At 42.1% G+C, this 12,155-nt stretch overlaps 1 protein-coding gene across 1 annotated transcript in view; it reads right to left on the bottom strand.

Moving 5' to 3' along the window:
• Positions 1-9,881, bottom strand: part of CLSTN2 (calsyntenin 2) — a 259,996-nt gene extending 250,115 nt beyond the window's left edge. Inside the window, exon 1 of the mRNA XM_015871212.3 lies at positions 9,613-9,881. Coding sequence (XP_015726698.2) covers positions 9,613-9,709 — 97 coding nt within the window. The 5' untranslated portion in view covers positions 9,710-9,881. The remainder of the gene's footprint in view (positions 1-9,612) is intronic.
• Between the last annotated feature and the right edge of the window lie 2,274 nt (positions 9,882-12,155).

Genomic DNA, 12,155 nt, shown 5'->3' with positions numbered 1-12,155 from the left:
ATTCTGCTTTTTGAAGACCATTCCAAAAAACAGTACTTCTGAAATAAAGGCAGTTTTCAGCTGCACGATCAGCTCACTTCATACTGCATGATTTAATCTTCTGTCCCTGATACTTTTGATGATGTTTATCTTTGTCACCCCAGCTTTCCCTCACTAAATATTTGAGTGCATACTGTACATGTCCTATCTTCCCCACAAGCCGCTGAAGTGCTCTAACACAGACTACAGGCATGCAAACACCACATTTTTCTGCTTGGTCCTACAGCCAGGGGGCATCGCAAAACCAGGAGGTGCTTTCTTCCAGAAAGGAAATGTACGACTACTGCAGCACACCTGCGTTTGAGGGAAAGCACTCTTTCAGGGCGAAGAAAACCAAAAGGTATTTGTAACATGAAATAAATCGATCATACAAAACACATTTCATTGCCTGTGTCTTACTGCAGCTGGCATGGTACTACCTGACAAGAAAACAAAACCAGACAGGAGATGCAATGGACTGTTAAACACAGAATCCACAACCCGCAAAGTGCAACCAACAGCAGTAGCTCCCCACGTTCTGTTTCTATTGCCTAATAAAACATGCTGCCACCATTTTACATCCTACTGCTCAGAATAAAGTGAGGTTTTATATCTTTCAAAGCAAGCTTCATAAGAAGACACCATTAGAATTGCAGTGCTTACCTCCTATACACATACATCTAAAACATCCCAGATTTCTCTGATGAGCATAATTCTGCACTGCGCATTTGCCAGAACACAGAAATGACACAGCACATTTTTAGAAGATTCTGATAAATTTAAGAAAATTTACATCTGTATCCATTCATATCCTTAATGCAGCACCACAGCCTCAGCTGGCTTAGCACTGCCTTTCTGACTGAGCTGCCAGAAATTGGATCCCTTCATTCTAAAGTTATACTTATCCAGGTAATGAAAACATTGGAACTCTTACCCACGGATTTAAGAGGCTCCAAGTGTTGGAATTAACAGAATTTTTAAATGCTTGGGACTATACAGGGAATAAAGAAAGATTACAGCTTAAAAATTAGTTTTAAGTGACCATTATTTACTTATTAAGACTGGGATGTAGCATCTTGAAATATATATGTAATTAAATTCTAACCTAAGGTCCAGTTCTAAAAGAAAGGATTCATTTTGGGGAAAAATATTTTTACTATTTAAGTGACGCTGTTTCCACCAAAAATACTCATTTACCAACATTTTATTTAATGTATTTTATTTATAATCTCCAGAAGTAGCTCCAGTACTTCTGAACTGTCAGTCACTACAAATTTAGAGATGGACAGCTGAATGGCAACATAAGCTCACTAAAAATAGGCTTGTTTTTCCTGATTATTTTTTGCAGCCAATGCAAGTAGCCCACAGACTCTACTACAAAGGCTACATGTAAAGAATGGGTGCCAAGGAAGGAAAAAGAAAAAGAAAAAAAAAATTTAAAAATAAGACTTTTAACTATTATCCTTCAAATTGGTCTCAGAAGGTGTTTCTCTCATTTTGCATTTAGCTTCACCAAGACCTCAAAAGAATTGTAGTTTCTTTTCACTGTATATCTCTGTACATTGTTTTAGAAGAGGCCAAAAAGAAAAGATGGCAGCCAACCACAGTATCCAGTGCACTTTCCCACACATACCACCAAACCAACAGTGTATGAATTATGGACCACTGTCATAATGCAGACTTTTTAAAACAGCTTCACATAAATCACACTGGTTTAAATGTCTGTAAGCTTTATTTCTCAACATGAATTTAAAGTTCTGTTAACCAAGATCTTAAAACCGCACTTTTTCTTCCAAAGACTGACAACAATGGCAAATGCCATCTGTTCAGCTCTGGATGAGGAATATTTAAAGCAGCCCTCAAAAACGAAAAGCGGGAGAAAAGCTCATCCAGGATGACTGCCAAGCAGTTACATCAGAATTACCTCAAACGTTATTACTAATGCATTTTCCTGTGTTTACCCCTGCTGTCAGCCTTTGTGAGTAACTCCAGAAATGACTGGTGTCCATCACAAAGAAAAACCATGAGACCTTTGATTTTGTTCTACCAACTCGTATTTTGGAAGTTCGACTTTTAACCACAAAAGTCAGCCCAAGTAAGTACTACTGCATGTTTACAACCCAGTATAAGACCAGACAGAGTGATGCTTTCCAGGTACAGTCAGGCTTTTAGCGTATCTCATACAAACAGGTTAAAAACAAACACAAACAATTAAAAAAGTTAAAAAGGAAATGCTCATTACTACATTGGAATTTGTTAGCTTTTGTGGTACACCTGTATCACCTTTTCACTCCTTCTTCAGCTTTAACAAGTAAAACTAGTCATCTCTTAAGGAATAAAAGCTAACATTTTTTAGTCGTTGCTTCAGAAGTCAGGGCTTTAAGTGAAAAATAAATAAATGAACAACAGAGCATCTTAAAAGTCAAAAAAAAAATGTAATGAATTATTAAATTCTCTTAAGCTGATACAGATGATTTTGATCATTATTACATATATAAACGTATACACAGACATGGTAGAATATACTACAGTCAGAAAGCAAGAAGCAGAAGAACAACCTCAAATTTCATAGTGTAATCTCTCTCACTTAGTTTACTTACTCCAGTCTGTCAGCAAACAAGCGATGGAGGCACAAGTGTTAAAACACCATAGTTCCGGTATTTATATTTTAAGGCAGTTTTCTTCAAATGAAATAAAGGTGTCCCACTTCATCTTAGTTTTCGTAAGATACACGTAGAAAAGTACCAACAGAGTATACAAAAAGTCATTCTTGCTAACTGTTATCAGAAAAGCAGACAAGCACCCCCTACATTTGAGGTACACAACATTAAGTGATTATTCTGATTAGAAACAGCAACAAAAATACATTTGACAAAGAAGAACAACTGAGACCTTGTGATACTGCAGTGCTGCTTGTCGTAGTATTTAACTAGGAACAGAAACTTGGGGACAGAATGGAAAGAAGGAGAAAACGTAAAAAGATTAGATACCTTTATTGCAAGAATTTTAAACATCAGCATACATACTGAAGAACTACCACAAGTAGATCTTACTTGCCATGCTGGTCAACATTTCATCATTTTAAACTGGTTGAACAGCACTTCAATTAAAAAATAAAAATAAATCACACAAGAATTGTTCTATTGCTTCAGTGAATGGGAATACACCATAAGGTGAAAGATTAGATCAAAAATTCCCTCCTTAGGATAAAGGCAGCTATTAGTGGAAGAACAATAATAACTTTAAATGAATTGTTTACATTTATGCTACAACACACAAAAGATGAACCTGATGCAATGCAAATCCTGCACTGATTCAACCACAGTCAAAATTTCACATACAAAGACAAAACATCTGAACAATATTCTGCTATGAAAATGCTATTTCACGTATGGCCGTCTTCATAAACAATACAGAAAGAAGTCACACTAAAATGAATTGTAACTCAGATATATCTTTGTATTCTATTCTAAAAATGCTTTAAAATAATTGACAAAATCCTTTTCCATGGTCCAGTAGTGCTTAAATGATATATTGGCCTACCTGCACTCCAGCTGAATGATCTTGAAGACTCTCAACAGTACACAGTGTAAGAAGTCCTGAGCCATTCCTGTTTCACTGTTGTCAGGCTTAAATATGTGTATGTATATGTATGTGTATACATATACACACACACACACAAGCAGGGCTATTTCTCCACCAAACAGAACATAAAGATTGGTATATACACCACAGTGACTTCTTAAAAGCCTTTAGGAATTACACATCTCCCACCTTAAGAAGAATTTCAAGGGCAGGGATGGGGACAAATCCCATATAGGTTCAAAATATTTTTTAAACACTGAATGTTTTTAAAACAAACAAACAAACAAAAAGTCAATGAACAAGAATTACAGCTGTTATACAGCCTGAGGAGAGCATTTATGTTATATGTATGATGACATTTTATAGTGCCTAATATTCTAACAACTTACCCTTAATAACTTACTCCCTTATTCAACAGCTGCAAGCAGCTCTCCTTTTTACTGAAATACATACAGCAACAAAATAGCTGTTTAGAGTGAACTCCACACTCTAGAAATCTATAATTAAATCTTCAAAATACTTAAATTCCCCTCATTAATTTAGCCTATTCAGTAAATGAATTGGAAGAAAACAAAACATTTAAGCACTATAGGCATCCTATAGTCATCAGCTCAAAGTCCCACAGGGAATGTGCACCGCTCCTCGCACTGGGTATAGCTGCTAGGATGCTTAACAACAAAGCGTAAGTTCTCATTCTCTGCAGGTTCATTCAGAAAAAGGAAGACTACGTAAACAGTTCACCAAGATGTAAACAACAGCAGCCCTTGGTCTCCATGCTTCTTCCCTTCAACAGCGGGGTGTACTAAGGAAATAATTGCATTTGAGCATCCTATTCAGGATACTGGCATGTTCCAATCTTGTGTAGCACACTTACAAGAGATGTGGAGTGCAAAATCAATTGTGAACTCTTCTTTCAGATTTGTGTAATTTCTTGTACACCAACAACTGAGTGTGTGGGAACACGTATGTATACAACATAAGCTCTATTTAGAATAAACACAGAGCAGACACGTGCTTTATACACACCTATTTTCTGAATACCATGTAAATCATACACCACAGATCCTGTTTTGCTATTCTGCAGTAATACCGAGTACAGGGAGGTGTATGTTGCTGTAGAAGGAGCTTTATATACTGTGCTGTGAAGTGACAGACAAGTAACCCTGCCTCTACATACAGTGACAGATTTAACAACAGCTCTTCAAATCACAACACAAGCGTCTCTTGCAAAATTCATTCTATTTTAGTTTTAAAAGCACCCTTTCTGAATCGTGACAGCTTTCCTATTTTTAAAATATTCACAACATGCTTAAACCTATAGATAAAAGTCTAAGGAGATCAAACCACAAACTTTAGTCAAAGAATACCTTTTTTTTGATATAACAAATGGCTTTCTCAAGCTTGACGTTAGGCTTCCTTTTCCCACCTCCAGTTCTTTTCAAAATGTCTTCTCTTTTTACCCGTACTACTTTGACTCACACTTTTCAAACTCTACAAGATTTCCTGTTCTCTGATAATGAAGTCTAACAGACCCAGCAACAGCAAGCACACACATATGAAAGAGAAAAAACACATACAGTGCTGCTCCTGGACACCTTCCCAACAGTAAGTTGCATGAGATTGCTTTCAGCAAGCAGTTGTGCCTTTCTTTTACACACACCTTAGCTTTTCTTTTTTTCTTTCCTGAAGCTGTACAATCATTTGCTGAATGTATCTGCAGCCCTAGCATCCACCACATCCTGAAGCTGCTTCCATAAATAAGGGTTTGGGGATTAGCCGAGTTGCTCGCTTATCTGGCATCAAAAATATGGACAGCCTATGTGATTGATTCAAGCACTTACTGCTAAGCCGTGATTCAGTAGACTACTCTAGAGAGCAGCAAGAGAGACACAGCTTCACACAGCTGTCAAAAACTAACCCTTTTGAAATCAGAAGTGGCTTATCTAGAAAAATATATAAATGAAATGAGAATGTAAATATCTGCACGAGGGACAGGTGCAGCAGCTGCCACTCAAGGAAGGCTGTTAGTCTGCAGATAGCATCTGTAGAGAGATCAAGGAATGGTACAAGGTGCCTGGAGAAGCAACACCTCATGTGGTAAAATGGTTTATTAAGTGGCCTTATTGCCTCCATCTCCACTATCAAAACTTATCGCGTGGTTTACTGGGTAGCCTGAAATTTGTTTGAAGCATGACAAGGTATAGAAAATCCTAGGAGGCTTTAGCTTCTGTCTTCCTTTCCACCAAGAGGTTTGATCAACGTTATTTCCTAATATTGTTCCTAACAGTTCTTACTCCTCCCCCATTAAAGGCTCTGTGATATCCCCCCCATTTTTCCAGAAGTCTGCCCTGAACCCTTCCAGAAGTCTACTCTTTACTTTCTCTCTACTAAATGAAGTGTTCGCTACACCACTCAGACACTGTACAGGAGCCAAGCAAGCTATCCAGAGCCTTATGGTGCAACATTCTAGGAAACTAAAGAAACAAATAAATCACTTTTAGGCAACTAAGTCAACATGAGGACCAAGAGAAGGACAAAGAAACATGCATGAAGGCAGGACTCGTAATGAGGTTTGAAGCTAGACTGAGACCTATGAAGATACTTTCCCAAGACTTCCCATCAGTGTGACACAGAAAATCTGATACGCAAACAGGAGAAATTCTAGAATTATATTTTTATCATATATTTACACCTTCTTGAATCTTTTTTCTTTCCCCCCAAGAGCCTTAGGAATAACATGTTCTATAATGAAAAAGAAAAAGCTATAGCTATATAAATTTGCACTCTGCTTTTTTAATGTGTAATAGATGCAGAGGAGTACTGAACATCAATACATTCTCCCAGTTAAAACATTAAACAGTCAAAACAAGGCAGCAATGCCTCTGACAACCTCTAATCAGCTTTCATGTGCATCTTCAAATCTTTAAAAGAGGAAAAGAAAACCGAGGCCACTTCTAAATCTGCAATTTGGCCATTACGGGGTTTGTCAGGTACACAATGCTGCCTCTAAACTCTGATGGCTGTCACTTCAAGAAAGAAAATGATAAATCTGGGACTGTGAAGCCATTTAATGGTTAGTGATAAAGGACATGCTTCATAAGATGTTCTTTAATTTACACATGCTTTGCTTACAATTGAAACATGCTTCAAAAACTCCAAAGCTACTTGTTTCCTATCTTTGGAAGCATTCCAAATAACACAATTAAGGTTGGTAACAATATGATTATAGTTGGCAAATATTCATAAGCATGGTAACGACAATTTAAATACAGCTGTCAGTCATCTATGATGAAATACTTCAATACTTAAACAGTTATCAAATACTGTGTTTTTTTCTTTGAATCATTTCATTATCTTGACAACTAAGCTTCAAAATCAGATGAATCTTTTATCCTAGGAGACACAACTCTGCTTTCAAGAATTTCCCTTTCCATCAAAACACTTCAAAAAATATTAATACAGTATTCCCATCTCAATGTATTCATATGAGAATGGAAACATGAAGCCATCTATATGTCTTTGCTAGGGATTCTTGGTGAGCTACAGAAAGCTCCGTTTCTCCACCCCCCATCTTTTGACCTACAGCATACCAAACATTACTATCTAAGTATTTTCAGTGAGGACAAAAAATGTCTTATTTTTCTGTCTCTTTCTTTTGAATTGATATGGTATTTTAGTATTATTTACTGTAGGAAAAGGACTTATAAGTAACCATAGCATTAAGCTGAAAAAATTCAGATACTAGAATCCATCTAGCATGCTTTCGAAGATTTTCCCTTTAATTTCTTCCTCTACAGGCTTCATGCTTTCTTTTAAGCAGAATATGCTGTCTGTCTCCCTAGGTTAGTTGCACTTCTATTGCTGATAGTCATATCAGCTACATTCACATAATAGAGTTGCCAAGTGGGACTGAATGTTCCATTGATTTGGAAATGTCCTGAATGACTAAGGCTTCAAGTTTTGCTCATGTAATTAATTTAATTGGTATCAAATATTCTTAGTTATTCAGATCACTGGGATACTTACAGCCACACTTAAAAGTTAAGATTAAAGTGATGTTTATGTTAATTATAGTGTTCAAATAAAGTCAAACTTGAAAGGCTGACTAATTGGGTCTCACAAGAAATTTGGATATGGCAACCTTTTCAGAACTTTGCTGAGTTGTTTGATAGGTAAATACTAGAAAAAGATGGGTAATTTTACAGATCAGTTTTACACGCAGATTTGTGGAGAGACAGAAAGAGGAAGGGCAATGCAGCAGGTATTCCTGCCTGTCTGAAAGGAGTACATACAAATTCTGAACATGCTGCAAAAAAACAGGTAAGACTGGCCTTACAAAATGTTCTGTTTTACACAACTGTAGATCACATAAGAGTCTGCCCACATGATTTCCAAACAGCATTAATGCAATTGCAGTAGTCCAGAAAGCACGCCTCTCTGTGTTACTGAAGAAAACGGTCTGAAAATATTTTAAATATTTCTTTTCCTGTTTAAAGCAGCGATTTTACTGAACTTAGGGTGCAAATCCTGTAGTCAGCAAGCTGCTAGAAAGCCGACAACAAACCGCATGTGTGTTTAATACAGGCGAGATCTCTAAAGGACCACTTATTAACCATTCAGGCATTACCTCTTACATTTAATTTTCCATATAACGTATCAGAGAGTCTTGTTTTTCCTCACTTTCATAAGGGGGAAAATAATAATTAATAATAATAATAATAATAATAATCCCGCGGCCAGGGATGTGCGGCGCTGTCCGTCAGCGCGGTGCTGAAAGCGCCGGAGCACTTACTGCGTCCCTCCTCACCTCCCGGCAGAGAGCACCTCCACGCCAAGAGTCAACTTTGTGCCTACAGCATTAAGTTTCTCAGTTGTGCGTAATGCCACCCAGAACGCACCTGGAATTATGATTTTCTTCCTACAGAAAAAGATAACTCAAAGCAGGGAGAAAACGGCGCCACTTTATATTTAAATAACGCCCTTTTCCTATACGCCGCTAATTGAGGGAGGAGGGAAGGAGTCCACAGAGACAAGTGCATCAGGCATCAACCGCATATGGTGCCAAGACCTGTTAACTCATTCATTGATCCTTTAAAGCAGCCTCGGGCAATACCTGACCTTAGAAATGAAATATAAATAAAACAGATATAAAATAATAAGGAGAAGCTAGAAATAGTCACACGCCGATATAAACACCCTTAAAATGACGATTTTTAAGCACTCAATATTTTTTAAGTTACCGCTATCGGAAACCGCTCTTTGCAGCCCTCCAGCGGTGAAACACAACGCACAGCCCGACAGAGCCGGCCCGGCTGCGGTCGCCGCGCGGAGCTACCTGCAGCTTCGGGGGGCATCTCCGAACCGGCACACTTTGCAAAGGAAAAGATCCACGTAAGAGAGAGCTTCGTTTTAAGATACCGAGGGAAACAAAGGGGAGCGCGGTGTCCCCGCACGGAGCCGCCCCACGTTATTTGTTCGTCGCCAGCGACGCTGCGGTTTCCCCCGAGCGCCCCGCTCCCCCGGGACACACGCGGCTGTAACGCAGCCAAGTCCCGACCCGCTTCTTTCGGTTCCTCTGCGCTATTCGTAACTTGGAGAAAAGTTAAGGCAACAAAGAATCGCTGTCCTTCCGAAGTTCAACAACGCGCGATCATTCGCGGTAAACCGACCGATCAACCCAACAAAAGACAGCGGGAACTGAAGTTTTCCGCTCGCACGGGAAGAGGAAAAGGTGAGCGGCCACGGACAGCAAAAACAAAGCCGAGGAGTTGGTGGGGTTGTGCAGCGTTGCCGGGCGGAGCGATCGCGACCAAGTTGTGCCGCGGAGCAGCGCGGGGCGGCGGCGGACACGGGAGCTCAGGGCGGAGCGCAGCCCAGGTGCGAACAGCCGCACTCCGCCCCGCTCCCCGTATCGCCCCGCACCTCCATCCGGAAAAGTTGCGGGCAGGCAGCCGGAGCCAGGCCGCCCCCGCCGCATCCCCAACGCCGCCCGCCCCGCCCGGTACTTGCCTTTGGCGGCGAGCAGACGGCCCGGCGTCCCCAGCAGCGTTAGCAGCAGCAGCAGCAGCAGCAGCAGCGCCGCCGACCCCCCGCAGCGCCGCCGCATCCCCGCCGCGGCGCCGGCCCCTCCACGCGCGACGCGGCGCCCTGCGCGGCTCCGGCTGGCTGCGGAGCGAGGCGGCGGGCAGGGAGGCGGGCAGGAGGATGCCGCCGCTCCCTCATTCGCCCTCACGACCAGCACCGGGGCGGCTCCGGCTCCCGCCCCGGGACCGCGGCGACGTCACGGGGAGGGGAGGCATCAATATTCATGAGCGGGGCGGGGGGCGCCGAGCTCGGCCCTGAAGACGGCGGGGCGGGGTCGCGCGCGTGCTTGAGGATGGTCGGGGTGAGGATGGGATGCAACGGGAAAGCTACGCGGGTCGCCCCGGCCGTAAGGGGTCCAGGCTGTACGCAGGGCACGAGGAAGCGCTGCAGGGGCGCCGGTTCCCCGCGAAGGCCGCTCCCTGCTCGGCTGTTGTCTTGGTGGTGCCCCAGACTGTGCGTTGTGCAGCACCGCTCTGGGAAGCGAGCGTGGCAGCAGGCACGGCTGGTGCACGGCTGATGCACGGCTGATGTACGGCTGATGCACACTGATGCACGGCTGATGCACGGCTGGTGCACGGCTGATGTACGGCTGATGCACACTGATGCACGGCTGATGCACGGCTGGTGCACGGCTGATGCACGGCTGGTGCACGGCTGATGCACGGCTGGTGCACGGCTGGTGCACGGCTGATACACGGCTGGTGCACGGCTGATGCTCATCACGGCGCTGCCTGCTCGTGCGTCTCACCAATGACAGCAGGCCCAGGCTGCACTGCCAGCAGTGGGATCCTTACTGAACACCTGGTGCCACAGAGTGCGGGTCCATCCTACGTCTGCCCTTGCCACAGCTGTCTAGGTGGCATCACAGCTATTGCACAAGATTGGATGGCTATGGGTCGTTCCTAGAATCCTTCCCATTAGCTTTTTCTCTGTGTATGGCTCAAAACCCTTTGCATAGTATGAAGTATGATTCCCTCCTCCCACCCAACAACTCGACAGAAGTGGGAGGAGGTATGGCCATGAGGCCCGAAGCCCCTTCCCCAATCCATCAGGCAGTATTTATCAGCTGAAGAAGGAACACACATTTTCTGCTCCACTTCACCCAGACAAATACTTTCCAAGTTACATTAGTTGGGATAAACTTTTAACACCCTTTCTGCTCACTCGTCTAATTAGAGCTACGGAAGCTGCTTTCTTGTGGTCACTGTTGCAAGGCGGAACAGAACAGGACAAAGGAAAAGCAGGAAAAAGAAGCAATAAGATAATTTGGCAAAGCAGACAACTGCTCAGGGAACACTTTTTGTCAGCGCTCCATTTCTCATCTTTTTACAGAGGATGGTTCTTTTCATGAGGAATTTGGCCATTATAAGACAACGTCTATTAAGGGGCAATCTCTCCATCCCCAAAGCACTAACTGTAAAAACAATGTTTGCTCCACCTGGCTAACAAAGGTTTCCTGCTAACAGCTCCAAACCCCTCCCAGGACTTGGCGCAAGGCATTGTCCCTGTACCCAGCTGGGAGCACACCACTGCCTGCCCTGTGAAACTGGCTTCATTCACTGCAGCTAATTCCAGAAAGATACACATAGTGCTGAGCACCTAATTAATACTTTTAAGTATTAATGTATTAATATTTATTATAAATTATTCTACAAATCTCAACAGTGGCTTTGCAAGGCAGATGCTGTACAATAGGATCTCAGCCACCTTATAAACTAAATAGGCCAGCCCAATCAGAGGAGTGAGATGGGACAGGTGTTCCCCCACTCCACAGGTAGGGAGCTAAAATACAGAAGATGAGGAGACTTCACCTATAGATGACATGATATTGGTATCAGAGTCAAAAATGAACTTCAGCCCTGGTACCTCAGTCAACACTGCTCTTCTTTGTACTTCACGTTTATCGCAACGATGGCCTGAGTGTTCTGCAGTCTTCTTGTGGTGTTGTATACCAGTGGTGGGGCAGTTAGATATACATAGTTACAAATTATGATTATATGGAGCTATACAAAAATTTAAAGTCAACAGTTGTCATTAATACCTACATTTTATGCTGCCACTCTGCAACCATGTGTGCCCATTAACTTCTACAGCCTACTCTAGGGCATAAGAAAGCAAAGAGGTTGGAAATCCTTTAGTCAGTTCTCTGTTGAATAACTGTGCACTGCAAGGAGCAGATCTTTCAGTCTTTGCTTATATAAGTCTCTGACAGAACCATTACAGAAGGAAAACATACCATTTAATCTCAAACAGGACATTACCAAAAGGTTACCTCTGACCTGAGACACATTCATTCCTCTGTCTGGAACCACTGAGAAAAGCAAGAACCCACACTGAGAAGTGCAAAAAGTCACTTCATTCTGACAAGTTTTATTGCTCTTGTAAAATAGAAATTATAAAGCAAAGGGGAAAAGGTCACAGACACGCATTCACTGAGAATTATTGACATGCATTTGGCATCTGAGGCA

This window comes from Coturnix japonica, chromosome 12 (genome assembly GCF_054131305.1).
Source record: "Coturnix japonica strain WE chromosome 12, WE-NBRP24, whole genome shotgun sequence".
Lineage (NCBI taxonomy): Eukaryota > Metazoa > Chordata > Aves > Galliformes > Phasianidae > Coturnix > Coturnix japonica.
This window is presented reverse-complemented; position numbering and strand designations above follow the sequence as displayed.